At 39.8% G+C, this 20,742-nt stretch overlaps 1 protein-coding gene across 1 annotated transcript in view; it reads right to left on the minus strand.

Moving 5' to 3' along the window:
- WDFY3 (WD repeat and FYVE domain containing 3) overlaps positions 1-20,742 on the minus strand; it is a 332,419-nt gene that overhangs the window by 18,130 nt on the left and 293,547 nt on the right. The window contains 11 exon segments of the mRNA XM_043973480.1: positions 1,016-1,174; positions 2,786-2,940; positions 4,101-4,248; positions 6,152-6,364; positions 6,581-6,672; positions 7,932-8,085; positions 8,741-8,847; positions 11,030-11,147; positions 14,936-15,055; positions 15,423-15,477; positions 17,325-17,405. Coding sequence (XP_043829415.1) covers positions 1,016-1,174; positions 2,786-2,940; positions 4,101-4,248; positions 6,152-6,364; positions 6,581-6,672; positions 7,932-8,085; positions 8,741-8,847; positions 11,030-11,147; positions 14,936-15,055; positions 15,423-15,477; positions 17,325-17,405 — 1,402 coding nt within the window.

Genomic DNA, 20,742 nt, shown 5'->3' on the forward strand with positions numbered 1-20,742 from the left:
GGAGACGTTGCTGTTTCATTTCTTCGTTGGACTTAGAAATTTTTGCGACAGTCTCCTGGCTAACACCCTGGGCTCAGCAATTCAAAGGCAGCCTTTGGGCTTCCCTGGAAGTGGCTGCCAAGCTAAAGGGAATCCCAAACACCTTTAGGGGTCCTCAAAGTATAAATCTCTCAAACAGTAGTTCTAGAAAATGGGCTCAGTTTCCTCCGATATAAAATGGGCATAATATTTCTCCTAGCAATTCCACAAGGCTCTTCTGACGATCAAAGGGTGTAATGTGCTTTGTAACCATAAAACAAATGTGAACAATTAGTCTTCTGCTTGAATGTGCCCTAGGAAAACCTGATAGGTGTTTCTCTATTTAAGAAATTACTCTGAATCTCCTTATCATGCAGCTACTACAAGTTAATAAGTGACATTACAAAAGGTTTGTCATTACAAGGTAACTATAACCACACTGAGCACACATTAGGAAATCATTAAACACTTGTGGATTGATTTCTTAAGGCGTTTCTTAAATACAGCTTCCTCTGGCACACTCAGGAGTTTGTCAAGTATTTCACGATATGTACAGAGGAGGGGGTGAGGGGCTAGAAGGGTAGAGAGAAAAATGTCAGCAGTTGTTGCAGTATTATTTCCAACTCTGGTAGAGATTTGAGTTTATTTTGTACTACTGTTACAAAGACAGAGTTTCTCTTAGCAACTAACTTGTTAACTCCTTGAGGCCAGAGATTATGACTTACAAATAACACAAATCACACATCTTTTTGTCTGTCTCAGTGCCCAGAATGACACTTTGCACACAATCGAAACATAAAAGTAAGTTACAATGTAAATTGATGGGAAGTATGATCTAATCAGCAAAAATCCAGCAAATATAGGTAGCTTCCTCAATAACATAATTACTATCTTACATAAACGAAACATGTCTCTAGCTGGCTGGTGTTTTTGTAAAAGAGCTGATAGAATCTAGTACATGTACAGGCGATGAGTTCTGCTTGCTCCAGCCTGTTACCTGTTTGAGTGTGAGCGTTTTGGCTTTTTCTTTGGAGGTTCCCATCTCCCACACACATACGACTGTGCTTGTCCCACCAGTGATGACCAGCTTGGGGCTTGGGCAGATTGCACAGAGAATCTGTCCCCATTCTGACAGACATTCATAAACAGTTACTGCCTAAAAGAGAAAAAGGATATGAAATACAGGCACCTGTAGGTCTCATTCATTCTTTGTGAAAACAAGTACTTGTGAATAAGATAACTACCTACACAAAGCAGCCTGTGAGGCACCTCACCTTTTCTAATTCCAAAGAACTGCCACCCCAGAACATAGTCCCCACCTAGAAATATTAACAGCCTTTATCCAGAACACTCTCAGAATATGGTCCATTTCTATCTCGGTCAGACTATGTATGAACTAGAACTGTTCATGCTGAAAAAAGGTCTAAGAGCTGGTAAAGAAGTAGGCATACAAATTTTATTTTGGTGAAAAGATTATGTATGATTTTCATGCCAGGAAAGTAAACTAGAGGTATTTTTTTCCAAATGAGTACTGAGGATAGGAGCATAGTGTGGCCCAGAGATGCCAAGCTCTCATAACAAGTGCAGTCTGAACCGGATTAAATGTAATTTGGAGATGTTTAACAAAATAAATAAAAAATGCATTGCAACATGGGTAATGCTCATTTGTGGTTTTCTAAGTTGCCCTCAGAGATCCACTTCTATTAGAGTCAAACCCTGCTGGTGTGCGTATATAGATAAGAGTGTGCGCTATGCATCAGGAGCCTGCCAGGGCTCTGGTTTTGACTCTGCCACAAACTTGTTGTGACTTTAGGAAAATTATTTCAGGGATCTAGGCCTCAGTTTGCTCATATGAAAATGGGGAAATAGTCATTGGTTGAGACCAGCTCTCAGATTATGTGGGAAATTCCAGACTGCAGAATAAAAACAGATTGGAGTTGGAAGAGACCTTTAAGATTTCACACAGTCCAATTCCATTCCTGCCCACTTCCCCATTAATAAACCCAGCTTATCATTACTACTTCTACTTTAATCACCAGGGTCAAAGAACAATGATCATCACTATTTAGTCTAACCAAGGCAAATAAAGTTATAGTAGAAAAATACTTTTTAGAGAATCAATATCTGATTATCAGTGTCTGCCCCTGAGGACCATTCCAATGACCTCAAGGACGAGTCTGCTTACTTCTAGTAGCCCTCTAGGCCAGCAATCAAATTTTTCAAAGGTGATCAAATAAAATCTTGAGTAACTGCAAACTTTTTTTTTTTTGAGAGGAATGGCAAAGGGTGAGAGCACAGTGTTGGGCAGACTGGGGACAGGACTTAACTTTTTAGTAGCTATAACAAAAAACCTCATCTGCGCTTCATGTATTTGCCATTAATGACTAGCGTGGCTCCTTCTTCACTGAGTACTTGGTTATGTAGGTTTATTTCTCCTAGCAGAGAAATGAACGATAACAACAACTGGAAAACGGGAGCTCTGCTTTTAGTATTGCCTAAGGGAACATGCAATTTATTTGGAAGTCCTACTTCAGAATGCAGAATTTCTTTTCTCCTCACTTCCTTCCCCCTCCCATTCTCCAGTGAAATGTTGTTTTTGTGGAGCAATGGGGGTTAAGTGACTTGCCCAGGGTCACACAGCTAGTAAGTGTCAAGTGTCTGAGGCCAGATTTGAACTCAGGTCCTCCTGAATCCAGGGCCAGTGCTTTATCCACTGTGCCACCTAGCTGCCCCTTCTCCCGTGAAATCTTGAAGGGAGATTACAAACCTTGTCTGACTCATAGGTTCCCAGTCTGCAGCTGAGATCCGCGTAGCCCCAAGCAAAAGTTTTATTCCAGGTGGGTGGAATGAGAACTTTATTCTGCTCCACAGCCAGAATGCCTTTATCTGTGCACACTATCTGTCCCACAGGCTCTTTCAGTTCTGGACAAAACATATTGTGACATTAGAACAGAAACAGGGAGAAGTCCCATACAAAGCCTACTAGGCAGGACCAATTATGAAGTCTATCTGAACTGTCCATATAAATCAAACACACACACACCAAAGGCCAATATTAAAACACCATGTTCCTTCAGTAAGAAGGAATTTTGAATTTCCTGAGAGTTTATTTTAAGTAACAGGATGACACCAGAGACCTTGGGATCCAGGACACCACACTGCTGGCTGCTCTGTGGCTTGGCTCTCAAGCCTTCTTTCTTTAGGGTCACCCTTCCTATCTAGTCTACCACCACTTTGGGGAATTCCTTCTTGGCAGGTCGGCTTCCAGGGAGGGCCATTCACTAATCCATGCCTTAGGTACTATGAAGGCCACACCTGTTCTTGTTTAACACAGATTCTAGAGGGCCAAGAAGAGACCATCTTGGAAGTAAGCAATGTGAACCTAGCTCCATCTTTATAAATCTGAAATGATAACGATGTAACTTCATGAGTCAAGCTGCTCATTTCATATTAATGAGACTCATAATTTTACCTAAGTACGTAACTATAAGTGGAGAATCTGATGAAAATACAATTTCTTAAAGGAAAAGCAACCCTATAAAATGCTATAAAACGTTACTGGATAAATTGCATCAAAACCAATAAGTCTTTGTTAATGGGGAACAAAAGACAGTAATCATATAAATCATCATTCCAATCTACATAATTCCACACCTTATTCTATTCTACTGATCATGGAGACACAGTCTAACCCCTCAGTTTGCAGATGAAACACTGAGTTAAAACGAACATTTAAAACTCCCCAAAGTTCTCCATTACGGCCATTTCATGGTGTCTTTCCCTCTTTTCCAGTACAAAGGATATTAACTCAAGATTGGAAGAATCCATCACTTTGAGCTTTTCATTAGTGAAAGGTTGGAATAAAAAAAAAAAGGCAAAGCAGCTTCATATTCCGGGAAAAGAAATAAGTGGAACGTGTCATCTTCTTACACAGAAAGGTCAGTCCTTGTGACTAGGAAGGACACTGGAAAGTGAGGAATATTCTAATACTAAATGAAGGCTATTATGAAAGCTAAAGTTTTCCCTGGCCCTTCCCCATGTGGACCATCTCAACCATGTCCCTGCCCTTTCTCACCACTCACCTTTTACAGGTGCAAGGGAAGGCCGCAGGTTGTCTAAATGATGAAAAAAGATCTTGTCGCTTGTAGACCCAGGTGGGACAGAGACTCCAGAGTTGTCCCCATTAAGTCGACTCCTCACTCTTTTTGGTGGATGAGGCTTTTTAAAGAGCTGGTAACAGAGGAGAAGTCACAGAGAAGTGAGAGCTATTGGCAAACCTATTCAAAGAGTGGTGGCTTAGTAAGAACATATGTGTAGGGATATGTAAAATGGGAAAACCTGTACTATCTTCAGCACAGGAGAATGATTTGTCAACCTTAAAGAGCTGTATAATGGGAGGTGTTATTTTGCTTCTACTATGCTTTCTCCCTGTTCCAAATTCACTAGAAGAGGACTTGTAAGTGATGAGAATGATTTTCTTAAAAACATGGTTCCCACATCACTTGTTTCAACTTTGTAACTTCCTGGTGAAAGAAATTCAGACCCAGGAGGAGGCTGAGAAACAAGCTTTGTAGTGATATTGCTGTTATTTTTTTTTAAACCATTTTATTATTAACATTTGAAACAGTTGCACTTAATGATCTTAATTTTTTTTTCAATTTCATTATACAATTTATATGATTCCTGAATGAATTAAAATGGACTTAAGGATGCTCATCTTCTCATATTCTTTACTGATAACTGGTTCTACCTTCTGGAAGCTGAATTGTCCTGACCCCAGAGATCCCACTGCTCGGGCATGTCTTTCAGGGGAACAAAGACTGAAAGAGTCTCATCCATTTATATCAAAATGTTAATAGCAACATTTTTGTGGTAGTAAAGAACTAGGAACAAAGGGAATGCTCATTAAAGGAGAAATGGCAGAACAAATATATTAATGTATATCAATGAAACAGGATATGTGCCTTAAGAAAAGATAAACAAGGGGCAGCTAGGTGGCGCAGTGGATAGAGCACTGGCCCTGAAGTCAGGAGTACCTGAGTTCAAATCCAGCCTCAGACACTTAACACTTACTAGCTGTGTGACCCTGGCCCAAGTAACTTAACCCCAATTGCCTCACTAAAAAAAAGAAAAAAAAAAAGAAAAGATAAACATGAGGTATTCCGAGAAACACGGCAAAACTTGTATGAATGAATGTAGAGTGAACTAAATAAAAAAAAATGAAGAAGTTAAGAAGTATGACACCTTTTTGTCTGAAAGGTGGAGGGAAGAGGAGGGAATACATTTAGAAATGACAAGGTTACAAAGAAAAGTCTTTAAGATTTAAAGAAAAAATGGTCTTGTTCAATGGAAAAATAAGGAGATGCAGCAGTTCAGAGATGTGGCTGACATAAAAAACATTGCAGGGAATTAGTATGCATCCAAAGGGCTTTCTTCCAATTTGAATTGTAGTAGTACAAATCAGACTCCAAATACAACTGTCGACTCAGCCTCCGAATTAAAAAGGAAATTATAACAAGTCACAGGTACACACACATGTGAAAGGAAACCCAATGTGAGGCAATAGTCAAAGAAAAGCTGTGTGCACAGCTACCAGAAGGCTTATCAAAGAGAAACCAGGATAGAAGTACACGTCCTCAGGCTTTGTGCATTTTACTTGGAAAGTACACTTTGTCCTGGTTTTCAATGATTAATTTCCTTAAGCAACAAACTTGTGTCCTTGGGTACTGTGAAAGGGTGAAGAGAACAAAGACACAAGTTCCAGTGTCATGCTATTTATAGTTATCTCTTAATATCCTAAACAAAACCTTTTATGTGTGCATTTTTATCTGAAGTCTTGGTTCCAGAATCTTTTTTTTTTTTAATTTTATTTATTTATTTATTTATTTAGTTAGTTAGTTTTTTGGCTGAACAATTGGGGTTAAGTGACTTTCCCAGGGTCACACAGCTAGTAAGTGTTAAGTGTCTGAGGCCGGATCTGAACTCAGGTCCTCCTGAATCCAGGGCTGGTGCTCTATCCACTGCACCACCTAGCTGCCCTCAGAATCTTTAATATATGGAAAACTGTATATTTTAACAATTGTATGAGAATTGCAACCACCACCACACTCAACCTTCAAGAAAACAATTGTACCTGTTTGGGTATCTGTCCAAAGTTATTAATGAATCCGATGGTAGCTGTCTCTTTTAATGGGTCATTGATGTTATAGATATCAACTTGACCCTCATAAAAGAGATGATGGAAGACATTTACAGCTTCTACCGCAGCAGGGCCTTGCTGTTTATAGCCAAAGATTAAGTCAATCCATTCGTGCAGGTGGGCACTCACATAATCACATTCCAAAGCCTGTAATTATAAAACACAAAAACTGTAGGGAGCAGGCTGATTGGTCTAGATTTAAAAGCATAAGTCACCAATAGCTGTAAGAAATGAAAGAACTATTATCTATAAAAATCACAAGAATTAGATTTCACAACTTATGTCGACCTTCTTCCCCTCTCCTGGAGTTCTGACCTATGCCCACACAGAGTTCAGTCTTCTTCTCCAGTGTGGCCTGCTTACCTCTCGATGGACTCTGATGAATTCTCGAGGATCTCCTTTGGCCCATGGTGGAAGTATCACATTCCCAAGCTTGGTGCCATTCTGTTTGCAGCCTAAACAATTGAAGAGGATTTTTTTTTTAAAAGAAAAAAACAATCCAAACCAACCCAGTAATCACTTCCCATCTAAGTAAAAGAGTCACAGGAAGCTGGATAATGCTTGGAACATTAAGTATTTGAACTGGTTTTGCAGAGAGAAGGACTTCTAGCCTCCAGTAGCTTTGAGTCACCTGTACTCTGAGCTTCAGCCCATCTTTTCTCAACTCTGCATGTACTTACCGAATGTCTCAGACTTTTAAGGGGATACTTTCTATCAACTGTCCTCATTGTATCCCTTTCTTAAAGCAACTTAACACTGCCTGACTAAAATCATTCTCAAGTGCTAATCTTCTTGGGGAGAAGCAAACCAGGTGGGGATAAAGGCTATGGAATAAGGGAGTCACCCCCAATTCCTCAGGGGTATCTTCAGAACCCTTAGGTGGAGATGCAGTCCTGCCCAAAGACCCAAGCAAGCCTCATCTGTGGGAGTGGAAATTAGGCTAATACTTCTCAGATGACTTGTGTGCTCTAAGGGAGAGCTTCAGACCATGCACACATCTTTGTCCTTTCTCTACTAGCTCATCTAGAAAACTGATTAAGGTTTGGTGTGTCGATTTGCATCTTGTGTGGCCAGGAAACTGCACACTGTCCTGGTACCAACAAGACAAACAAAAAGCATCAACCTAAAGTTACTCTGAAATCCAAAACTGAAAGCACTTGCAGGTATAATTCTTAGGTTCAGTCACTGAATAAATGCTTCTTACAAACACCTACTACTAGCAAGGTGTTGTGCTCAATAATCTGAGGGGAAGAGAGATAAAGCCTCACTGTTTTAGAAGTTTATAATCTAACACCGTAGATAAGGTATATTTTTAAAAGTCTGTAATAAGCTGACAGTACCCTCTAGCAACAGTAAGCTTAAAAAATAAAGGCTAACCACAGCTGAATTTGACTTTTGTGATATTAACTTCGACATGATATTTTCAACTAAGATTTATTTGTACATTGAAATACCTAAAGCATTTATCTCTCTGTACTCATTACCAAAGGTCTGACTTTAGAATTGCTCTTCTGGATGGATGAATTTGGGTTATACCTTCTTTTTCATATATTCATTTTGATTTCAGAAAATGCCCCTGATGGTGCTTTTGTTTTCCTTATTCATTATAATCCATTCTCTGCCATAGCCATTGGCCGGAAAACCTTTTTTGATAAGTACCTGTCTTTCCTTATAACCTTTTCCCCCTTGGATATTGCCAGGCAATTTTCTATACCTAGATCAAAGTTGTTTGAGTTGAGCAGGAACTCTGGGAGGTAAAAGAATTCTGGGATGAGCTCTTTCACGTCTGCCATGTTGTGCTTTGAAGCAGAGTACCAGGCTTCTCGCACACTGTGAAACATCCGGTCAGCCAGGTCAAAGTGGCCACCCTATGGAATAACACAGAAACAGCGTCAAAGCAGAAGAGATCTCTGAGCGATGGGCCACCACATCATCAGCCACTTCTGTGACACTGAAACCTCCTAATTTTTAAAAAGCAAACACATAAAATAAGAAACACACATTTGTTCAATGAGAAAAATGAGCCGATTCTCTGGATGCTCTTTCTCTGACTCAATTTTATTTTGAACTCAGGTCATAAAGATAGTAATAAAGATCCATACTAAGAATGGGGAAAGCATTTTCTATTAAAAAAAAGCCCAACAACCTCAGAAGCACATTCAGTTTCATTTTAAGGGCACAGAGGTTTAGAATTAAAGAGGAAAAAAAAGCAGGAGAAAAATCATCAGTGACTGAGAACTAAATGGAACCTTAACTGCAACATAAAGCTGATGGATTCCATCGGTAGCATTTTATAAACCCCCAGCACAGGCCAGGTCTATATTTGTAGGTTAGTTCAAAATCATGTGAGCTTGTATATACGGGGTAATCTCAGCCTAGTACTGTGATAACGTTTTATACCAAATCTGCCTAGGATTTCTAATTGGGCGCTCCTGGATATACTTTGTCCATTTACTTTTGTCACTGTTTCACCTTCCTTCTCTTGCCATGAGTTACCACAACACAGCAGGGGGCCTGACTTACCTGAAGTCGCAGGAAGATCTGGGTAAATGGCTCCATCCTAACAAGGTAGGAAGCTACGATCATGGCAGAGGAGTAGTGGGTGCCATAATGGTAAGCCGGGGTTTCTCCTGGTAAAGAAAATTACAACCATCATTCAGACATAATGCTGGCAACAGAAGAAAAGTCTGACAGCATTGAAAAGGCTGAGAACTACAGAAAGGGCAGTTTCAGGTGAATGAGGACCTCAGAAGCCAGACTATGAAGGGTTAAAGAGAGTGGGAGGAGATGGAGTGGGGGTGATGGGCACAGCTTGATTTTTCTAGGAGCGTGGCTAGAAAGAGGAGGACTATAGGACACTATCTTGAAAGGATGTCTAGGGAGACTTGGGCATGTGTGGGTGGGCAGTGACAGGGAGATACTAAAGATGAGAGACCTCAGTAGGGATGAACGAGGGAACAGTCTGTTTTAAAAGAAGGAAAGAGATAGGATGTTGGTATTAATATGAAGTGAAGCTCTTGGGTGAGGGAGGTCTGAGGAGAGAAAAGGTTGCAAATCTCTTTAATGAAGACTGCGTCAGAGAAGCAATGAGTGAGGGCTAAGAGAATTTCTTTGTTATAGTGAGTACCCAGTTAAAGCTAAATAATGGGGGACAGCTAGGTGGCTCAGTGGATAAAGCACTGGTCCTGGATTCAGGAGGACCTGAGTTCAAATCCAGCCTCAGACACTTGACACTTACTAGCTGTGTGACCCTGGGCAAGTCGCTTAACCCTCATTGCCCCGCCCCCCCAAATGCTAAATAATGCAAATTTGTAGGACTCAGCTGGGTTTTGTGACTTCCTCTAGCTCTGGTTCAGACTCATATGGGCGGCATGGAGGAGATGGACAGTGGGAGTTATATAGGGATGGAGTTTGAAAGAGACAAGAAAATTGAAAGTAAAGGACAGTGTGCAGCTGAATTGTTTAACTATGGGGTTGAGATAGAGAAGGGAGGAAAGTCAAGTATGGGCAGGGTGATGATTTTAAGAAAAAGCCAGTTGATGAGAAAATATGAGGTTTGGAATATCCCCTTTCTACCCCTTGCTGGGGATAAGATGGCACCAATAGTTTTAGCATGTTCATTTTCAACACTATTCAAGCTGTTTTAAGGATTTATTCTTTTTATAATAACGTGATATACACATGCAAAGCAAGTAATTCAAGTTCAAAAGGATGGTGGTGTTAATTTAGAATTGTTGCCAGTCCTCTAAACTTCTTTTGAAAAGGACCCCATATAACTGCACAAACTCCTATTATTATTAATAACAATAACAGCTAGCAGTGATAAGCTCTTTAAGGCTGGCAGAGTGTCACCTCATCTTATCCTCACGACAACCCTGAGGTAGAAGCTGTGGGCACCCTCATTTTTACAGATACAGAAACTGAGGCAGGGAGAAATTCAGTGACTTGTCTATGGTCACATAGCCAGTGAGGTTTTTTTTGTGTGTGAGGCAATTGGGGTTAAGTGACTTGCTCAGGGTCACACAGCTAGTAAGTGCTAAGTGTCTGAGGCTGGATTTGAACTCAGGTCCTCCTGACTCCAGGGCTGGTGCTCCATCCACTGCGCCACCTAGCTGCCCCACCAGTGAGTTTTTAAGGCAGAATCTGAACTCAGTTCTTGACTCCAAGTTTTACTTCTCTATGCAATGTGCTGTTTAGCATACAAATGGAATTCCTCCATTTACTCAGCAACTGATTCATTCAACAACCACTTATTAAGCATCTACCACATACAAGTCATAGTGATGGGGGGGGGGGGTAAATCTGAGAATAATTAAGACCTGGTACCTTTCCTCATGGATCTTACAAGCCAGAAGTAGGACCCTGAAACAACCAATTATGCCAGGCTATCCAAGTACTACGATGCAGGCTAGGGGAGGAGAACAAGAGGAATAAAAAATATCATGTGTGCTTGGGGAAAGGGAGGATCATTTCTCACTGTGCCAGCAGGGCAGAGTTTCTGGAAGAGGTGGCATTTGAGCAGGATACTGAAGGATAGGTAGGAGCTTAAAAGGTGTTGTTGAGGAAGAGAGGTAAGGAAGAGCATCCTAGGTGTGGTAAACAGCGTAAGCAAAGACACGGAGGCAGGGAGATGGAAACATACCGGGAATTAAAATACAGTTTAGTTGGAGTCTTAGATAAGAGTAACATCAAAGTTGGCAGGAGCAAACGCAATGTGTAAAAATAAGGAAATATGCAAAGGTAGGACTTCAGACAATTATTGATTTAGTTCTGAAATTTACTCCCAATTTCTCCAGCTGTACCATTACTTACCATTAGGATCTTCCCAATCTCTATAGCGCTTCTTGTACTGAGTTAATCTTTCATCTGTCTGGGCTCCCATAGGCTTGGCTAGGTTTCGGAATGTCTTGGGATTAGTGAGATCGACTTCCTAAAAAATAAAGCAAAGTCCAAACCCAAATGTTTGAAGGCCTTCGTTTTGCCCAATGTAAATATAAACAGGTCAGGGACTTAGCATGTGTGGGGATGTAGATCAGTGCTCCAAAAAGAAAGAAATTCCAAGAAGCATGAGAAATCCTGGGGAGCTGGACTATAAAACACTGGCTCCTACTCAGCTAAGTATGCGCCACTTTTAAATCTGTGCCAAACACAACATGGCAGATGACCGACCAAGTGATGCTGAAGATAACCACCTTGGAAGGGATTGCCTGTTCCCTTGAGAAAAAAAACATGCAAGTCAGGTCTGGAGTAGAAGAGCCAAAGAATCCAACATTTATTAAATTACTACTATGTGAATGTAATTCTATTAGGTGCTAGAGTGAACCTCTAAACTCTAGAATTGGGGGCATATGAAGAAACTAGATGAGACTCTAATTCATCAGCTTCTGCAGTATCACACAAAACTGTGGAATCAGTTGCTCCTTTTGTCGTCCCTAACATGCTGACCTCCCAATGTTTTCATCTTGTAGGTGATTTGATAAAACGTGGAGGTGAGAAAAAGTGGAGTGGCTATGTTTTTAATGTGTCTGCCTTTAAGGGGGCAGGCAGCAACAGATGAAGTATTCCCAGGTAGGAACCATTATTTTGCTTCAGTCTAATGATGATTGTTTCAAAGACCTGACCCAATTAACTAATTTACAAATGAATAGATCTAGCGCATGGAGATTTCAGAGGTAGAAGTGTGAAATCTTGAAGTATACATTTTATTTATATCTGTCACTAAATCATACCAACTAGTCCTGGACCTATTATTTCATTAGTAGGGACATCCTGGATTAGGAGAATCTTATTAATACAGACGGTCACCTTCTGTGCATCCTATAGTTTGGAGAACTGTTTGGGGCACTCAAAGGTTGAAGACCACACAGCTAGTTGGTCTCAGAGGTGGGACTTGGTCTTCCTAGCTTTGTTAGAGGCTGGCTCTCCATCCACTATCTATCTTGTGGTTTCTCCAAGAGATCACAATGTCTTACCAATTAGGTTTTAAAAAGGAAGGTCTGGGGCGGCTAGGTGGTGCAGTGGATAGAGCACCAGCCCTGGAGTCAGGAGTACCTGAGTTCAAATCTGGTCTCAGAGACTTAACACTTACTAGCTGTGTGACCCTGGGCAAGTCACTTAACCCCAATTGCCTCACTACAAAAAAAAAAAAAAAAAAAGGAAGGTCTGATCTGTGGAGTTTCATGGTTTTATGGAACAGAATTGGGCTATACAAACATAAATTCACATTTATGAATGCAAGTCACATTATTAGAACCTGCTCTTATCCGCGTTTTCAACTACATAATTAAGTGTAAACTTTGGAAAGTTTCATTGTTTCTTCTCCACCAAACGATATCCTTTTTAAGCCATTTTCTCCAATCTCACCCTTCAGGGAAGTGTTCCTTGATTGATTTAAAGAGGAAAAACAAACAAACAGCCTGACTGTAACTCTGATCTTCCCTCTCCCACTTAAATATTCACTAGATGTGCACTTAGGTGCATCAATTATCTAAAAAAAGTATACATTTCATCAATATATGTGTGCCCATAAATATATTTTCTCTCTTCTTCTTTTTTTTTTTTGTTCTTTAAAATGTAACCATCCTGGGGCAGCTAGGTGGCACAGTGGATAGAGCACCAGCCCTGGAGTCAGGAGGACCCGAGTTCAAATCCGGCCTCAGACACTTGGCACTTAATAGCTGTGTGACCCTGGGCAAGTCACTTAACCCCAATTGCCTCAACAAAAAACAAAACAAAATGTAACCATCCTGAATGCAGGGACTATTATCCTTTTTTGACCTTTTTTATGAGTCTGCAAGTAATGAAGACCTTCTGGGTAGCAATGAACAGAAGCTCTCCTTTGAAATGAAGCCTGACGAGGGGCAGCTAGATGGAGCAGTAGATAAAGCACCAGCCCAGGATTCAGGAGGACTTGAGTTCAAATCCAGCATCAGACACTTGACACTTACTAGCTGTGTGACCCTGGGCAAGTCACTTAACCCTCATTGCCCCGCAAAAAAAACAAAAAACAAAGCAAAACAAAACAAAAAAAGAAATGATGCCTGACAACAAATTAGTCTGGTGAATGGGCATGTACCATCAATATTGGCAAGACAGATTATACAAGGTATTCAAAATTCAGGCACAAACTCTCTTCCTTCCTTTTGTTCTGTTTTCTATTTTTCATTTCATTAGATAGAAACTAAAAGAAAAAAGAAACGAGGAAACAATTTGTTTCTTTTGGTAATGATTCAGACTCTACTTTTCAGCAGTTCTCAATACAAAATAACTTCCCACCTGACAGTAATGTTTTCACTGAACAATAATTTCAACATTTCTAAGTATCTTAAGAAATCTACATATGCCAAAGTCTGTTTTTTCACTATTTGATGAAGAGTTTAAATTGGTGGGGCAGCTAGGTGGTACAGTGTATAAAGCACTGGCCCTGGATTCAGGAGGACCTGAGTTCAAATCCAGCCTCAGACACTTGACACTACCTGTGTGACCCTGGGCAAGTCACTTAACCCCCATTGCCCTGCAAAAAATAAAATTAAAATTAAAAAATTAAAAATTAAAAAATTAAAAATAAATAATAAATAATAAAAAAAAAGAAATGAGGAAACCGAAGTTCAAATGAGATGTTCAGTCACATAGGTAATTAGTAGCAAGGTCAGGATTTGAACTCAGTTCCTGTAACTTAAGTTCAGTGCTCTTTCCACCAGTCCTTCCTTAGGTCTCCCCAATTACCCTGAGTTACCACTATTTTACTGTAACCAGCATGAAGGAATTAACAGCCAATCAGAGGGCTGTGGGGCAGAGTACGAGCCTGCCCCAAATCTGGGACACAGTTGGTGCTGTTGGAGAAGTGGCAGTGATGGGGTGTTTCAGAACTCTCAGAGCAGATTTAATGAAGCGTCAAAAGCTTAAATATGACGCCATTGCTCCTGTTTCATAGCTTCAAAGCTGTACTAAGGCCTCTGGCCTGTCCAGCAGAGATGTAGATGCTACTGGGGTCAGTCCATGTTACTCAGACAAGGCCCACAGGGGTACTGGGGGAAAACCTGGGAAAAGATCTGACCATAAGACTGCTGGGAAAAGACTACCCACCAGTCCTGGGGTACCTCGTGCTGCTCTATCTCCTGAGCCGAGTGAACAAGCCCCTGAAGAAAGTGAGGAGGAAGACTGCCGAAGACATCAAATAGAATTGAGGGGAATATTTCTCGCTTCTCATGGTGCATGCTGATGACATGCTGGGGAGCTAAAATAGACTCTGGAGGCCAGACCTGAGATTTCCATGGGAATCCCAGTGAGGCATTCATCCATGAATTCAGATCAGCACAATTGTGCCTGGGTTACAGAGCACTGTCAGAGGCAAAATTTGGACCCAGGCCTTCCTGATTCTAAGATCCCCTCACCTTCATTACCCCACACTGCCTCTCAAGCTAAAGTTAAAACAGTCAGGACAAGTCAACAAGCATTTAATCCTATGCACAGGCACTGTGGTTGTGCTAAAAATATAATTGCAATCAATAAATAACACTAAGAAATAGCAACAAAACAAGCAAAATAGGAAGGTTCTAGAATTGAGAGAAACACATACAAGGTCCTTCTGTAAGGCCCTTAAAAACTGGTTACCAAGTGGGGAAAAAATGGAGTATATGAAACATTTAAGAAATTGGAACCTTTTCTAAATTCTTTTCAAAGTTGTATTCTATTTCAAAAGACTAATTTGAGATTTACCTGCGAGTCATAGTCTGCTAAGACCCAAGGGAAGACGGGGTACTGCATGAGATCATTGTAAGATCTGCCGGCCAAGGTGTTTAAGTGCATCAAGTACTGGAAATTGCTGATTTCACCTCTCTTAATAAAGAAAAATAAATATTAATGTAGCAGCTCATTTCAGCTTATTCGATTTCTCTGACTTTCCTCATCATAGCTTATACGTTTTATTTTATACTTACCATGTGGCTGCATATATTTTTGTGCAATGGTTCCTGTTTCAGGTGTTAATTACTAAATAGTGTTAGTTAATTACCAAATATAACAATAGTCAAAATACATTTTTTGGTATAAAAACAAAATAAATTCCAAATAAAAAATTTGAAGAATATTATTTTCCAAATTATAGAGTAATAAAGCATGGCTTAAGTGCTTTCCTCACTGCTGAGTCACAAAACTTTAAGTTATAAATTATTAGGAAAGATTAAATCATTCTCATTAAGCTTACCTCCCATCTCTGTGTTACAGACTTCTCGCCCACTAAAGTGCTAAGCAATCCAGACCTAGGCAGTAAAGAAACATAAGACTTGGAGAAACCTGAGTAGTAACATGTAGTAATAAAATCACAATGCACTATGTGTTTAATGAATGAATTTTTACAAAGGTCACATGACTGGCACAATTTCAAACTGTATATTTTTTTGATAGGTCTATATCCATTATAATGGAGGCCAGGTATATAGGCCAGGCCTATATTATAATGGAGGGTGCTGGTTGGAGGGAACAGGAAGAATTTCAAGGGGAAGTTCCCAGACTGTCCTGGGGAAAAAATTTAAAACAGGAAACTCCTAAAGTAATGAGCAAACAAGATTACAAGGATAGTTAGGGGGTGATGGGGGATAGAACTGCTGTCCCCACTCCCCTCCTGCTCTGCCACCTGGCCGTGTAGACAGCAAAAGCAAAAAGTGTTCTTTGTTTCATGTATTAACTGAAAGCTTTGCACTAGAGACTTGGGGTCTGGCAGACATCCCTGCACCACCACCCCTCCTCACCTGGGACTGTAGGGTATTGTGAAAAGCTGTTACCACCAGAGGCGCCCTATTCCCCTTGCCATCTGTTATATCTAATAAGCTAGTGAATCTTCTATTACTGCCACCACCACCACCATTTACTGTGCCAACCAAACACCTAGGTCTAGGACAGCTTCCTCAGAAACCTACCACAGTACTATTTGCCCACCCTTGATTTACTCCGAAAATGTCCCAAGTTTTACATTGAAAATTATATGTAAGAATGAATTTTTAGTTATGGATTCTTGGATGGTCCATTCCATCTCTGAGATTCTATAATCCTGGGGTTAGTAATTATTAATCAGTGGAGAAATGCACATGGCTTTTGGACAATCCAGAGAAATTAATGACCACAAGACATTTATCCACAAATTCACATACATTATTTCATGTACTTCTCACAACAACCCTATAAGAATGGTGTTATTATTAACTCCACTGAGGGCTCCGGGAAGATCCACAGAGGTAGGTGGTTACTGACCCCACATCCAGCCCTCAGTTCACTATACGAGGCTGCCTCTGAACACACCTTGATTATGTAAAACTATTGGGTTCAATAACACGCTACGTTTTCTCATTCTGATAAGTTCTCTTAAACAGGTAAATTGACTTGCAACTAAGAGAAACAACTGAAAAGTGACAGGGCAATTGGAAATAACTTCCTGCTTCTCTCCTCCAAGCTTTTAAAAGTTCTTGGAAAAGTAGAGATTCCTTAAGAGTAGTAGGAGCCTTGCAAGTGGTAAGTGTGGAGATTATTTAGACAAGGCAGGTTATGACAGAGTACTAAAATATGATTGCCAGTAAGGAAAGGAAAAACACACTTAAAGGCAGTTGTTAGCCACTATATTTCTTGTGACAACTAAAAAATGCCTCTGAGATGAAAAACAAAAACACTGACATATTTGGTACTCGTTCTTGCTAAGTTATAGTTATAGGAAATAAAAAGTAGTAACCTTAATTTTTTAAAATGATCTACATGACTGGCTTTAAAAAATATCTATTTTAAAATATTTTTAAAATATTCTAATCCACATGGATTAGAATCAGATTATAATTTCAAATCGTGTGAATTATATAGCAATCATAGAGAATTGGAGGAGACTTCTGAATCTGAGTCTAACATTCATGAAAATCCAGGCTACAATAACTGAACAGAAAATTCACTATTTCCCAAGAATACAATTAGGCATTTGTTTCGTTTCTATGTATTATGAAGTACTGTCGACTTAAATTGTGTCTACCAACTGTGAAAGGGAATGTGGATTGCTCAATTGGCTATTATTTTTTCCCCACCCAAAAGTAAGAGATATGATCTCCCAATCTTTGGGCTGTAAACTTACCCTTGTTCCACACTAGTGTTTGGTCGTTGCCCAGACACAGATTCTGAACTGTCTGTCAAAGACGGCACAACCGCCAAAAATCTGGATAATGAGAACAATAATTATTGGAGAAACCAAATATTAAGTTATTTATTAAAAAGATGACACTGTAAATTACAGATTGGCTTGTTTCACCACCTAGCTTTCGCAGAATTTATTTAATCCTATCATTCAATTACTGTTTGCTCTAGAAATAGGAAATAATTTTCACATGAGATAAACTCATAATTGTGTTAACTATGTTGGAAAAAATAATGAATTTCAAAGACAAATGTAAATATTTTTCCAAGATCAGATTTTAAAAATGATTTTCCCTATTCTTCATTAGCAGAAATTTTCATCAGTTCTCTGGTTTCAAATGAACATTCACTAAGAGGTGTTGAGATTTCTTAAATGATTGTCAGATAAGACGTCCAAGAACTGAATATGGGAAGCAGCCTGGTGCTATGGAAAGAGTGATGGATATGAAGTCATGGAGTTTGGGTTCAAATATAAGCTTCATTACTACCTTCTCTGGCTCTCAGCGTCTTCATCTATAAAATGAATGTTTCCTTAGATAACCTCTGGGCTCCCTTCCACCTTAAAATCTATAATCCTATGTTCATAGAGTAGCTAATAATGTGAAATTAATTCGCTAAATGATGACTTTTAGCTTATTTTTACTCATTTGAAGTTACACAGGAATCTTTCCAAACAATTGTATTAAAGAACGTTTTGTAGAATTAAGCTAATGATGTTCAACATTTCCATTTTGAAGTTTGGGAAAACTTACAAGATCTCACACTCCCTCTGATTTGAATGGAATATCTCTTTGCTCAAAGATTTCTCAGAGAAAGATTGTTTTCTTAATTTTCCTTGAATTTCTCTGTACCCTTCATTTAATACAAATTTTTGTATCCTACTCAAGTTAAATAATTTCTTATAGTACACTCCTTCAGTAACTTAAAACCACTTTGTGCACGAGTAGGAATTACCTCATTAAAAAAGACTGAAAAGATTACCATCAAACTATGGGTGTGATTCACCAAAATGAGGCAAAGGTGGTTTAGATTAGGGCCTCCTAAACTTTTTTCCGCACTCATGACTCTTTTTTTGCCCAAGAAATTTTTACACATTCCTGGGTACATAGGTATATAAAATAGGTATACATAATCCTTTAGTGTTGCCAAATTTTTGCAACCCCCACATTCAGTTAGTTACGTGATGCCATATGGGGTCACAACCCACAGTTTTAAGAAGTTTTGGTTTAAATTATCAGCCAACACACATTGATGGCATTTGGTAAATATAGGGAGACTCAAGTCTCAAAAATTAAAACAACAAAAAAATCCTGGATGTCCCAGAAACATCTTAAACCCATTATCTTGCCCCCCCCCTTTTAATCTCCCCTGTCTTTACCCAACTTGACCCTTTCCCCAAATTCCTGTCAAAGGTACAACCAGTCTCTGGGACATTCTCTTTCACCTTTCCTAATCAATCCATTGCCAAATCTTGTGACTTCTACTCTGACACTGTTCACGTTTGGCTGCGTTTCTCTGAACAAACAAACAGCTACCACCATAGTTTACAGCCCCAAGATTTCTTATCAGGATTACTGCAATAGTTTCACACCTCTCCCTGCTTCAGAACATCTTCTACATGTCTGCAAAGGGATTTTCCTTAAGCATAGATCTGAGTATGTCACACTCCTACCCAATTACCTCCCATTACCTTAGGATGAAACATAAATTCCTTTGTTTAGCTATTAAAGCCCTTTACAACCTGGTCCCAATCTCTTTCTAGCTCTGTACATGACCTCCTGCCCTCGAGAATCTTGTCAGACTGGCTTTCTCTCGGTTCCTTGTTCATGACATGTCATTATCTATCACTGGGCCTTTGCACTGGTCATCCCCTATACACAGAAATATTCTTTCCTCGTCTCTGCCTCTCAAAGAATCTTCTCTTCCTTCAAAACTCTGCACAAGCATGTCTTTTTACCTTTTTACAAAAAGGCCTTTCTGCTTCCCCTAACTGTGAGTGTCGCCTTCCTGAGCTACTTCTATTTAATGACTTTGTATTTATTCTCTTTTATTTATTTAAATGCATGACATATACTTGTTATCTCCCATTAGAATGTATGCTTTTTGTCAGCAGGAATTGTTTTGTTCTTTGTTTTTGTATGCCTAGAACCTAGGACAGTGTCTGGAACATAGCAGGTATTTAATAAATATTTACTGACTGGATGATTGCTAGAATAAAGTGTTTCTGCAGGTGACCAATATATCTGCTTATGGTATGCGGCACTATTATTTATAACTGTACGTGATGGTAGGTGTGATCCCTGTACTCATCATCCATGACGTGACTGATCCTGCATAGAAGTATATTAATTTCTAGATTGTTTAAGAACTGTGTCACATGGATGAGGCTGAGACTCCACATTAACGACACCTGTCACTGGGAAAGGCACCTTAAGGAATACTAGAACCATTCAAAATAAGGAATATGGATGGATGTGCCCAACAACTCCAAACTCACTTTGTGGGGATCCCTGCTCCCCAGCCCAGCTGATGTCATGACAAAATAATAATATTTTGCTGTTCTACACAAAAAGCAAAGATGTGTCTACAGCCCGATAGAAATGAAAAGGCAGCTCACTGCTGGAGTCATGGGCCCAGAGGCCTTTGAAAAATACAACTGGCTTGCCAGGTCTGTCACATGAGAGGGACAGTGGGCAGAGACAGCTCCATACTGCCAATCCTTGGAACAGAGAAAAGAGCCACAGAAAGAGGGGAATGAGCTTGGCTGTTGGGAGTGGGACTCTGGGGAAAACTAGGCTCAGGGAGTCAAGCCATCTGGAGAGCGAGGAAAAAAGCCTGAGGAAACAATGAGAAGAGAATCACCACCTTTGGCCAGCCTATCACCTTAGGGAAATTTCTTCACATTTCATAAAGGGAGAGCTGATCATTCCTGCCTCTTCGAACAATCAATTAGCAAGTATTTATTTATTTATTAGTACCTTCTACGTGACAGGCACTGTGGATACAAAGAATGAAAAAATCCCTGCTTGCAATAAACGTACATTCTAATGGATGAAAACTGTATGTGCGTGGATGTGCTCACATGTATGTACATGTATATACAAACACATATACTGCAAAGTTCATAAAGACACACACATACATAAAGTAGTTAAATAGAAGGTAGTTTGTGAGGTAGGGCACTAGCAGTTGCTGGGGAGGGTATGTATGTGTGTGTGTGGTGCGGGGGAAAGAAGTGAGCCAGGAAAGAGAATCTAGAATGGTCAACAATGTGAAATAGCGTAAAGATGGGTTAGGACTGAGAAATGACCAACATATTTGGGAAGTAAGAAATCACTGCTAACTTTGGGGATGCTAAA

Source organism: Dromiciops gliroides, chromosome 6 (genome assembly GCF_019393635.1).
Source record: "Dromiciops gliroides isolate mDroGli1 chromosome 6, mDroGli1.pri, whole genome shotgun sequence".
Taxonomy (NCBI): Eukaryota; Metazoa; Chordata; class Mammalia; order Microbiotheria; family Microbiotheriidae; genus Dromiciops; species Dromiciops gliroides.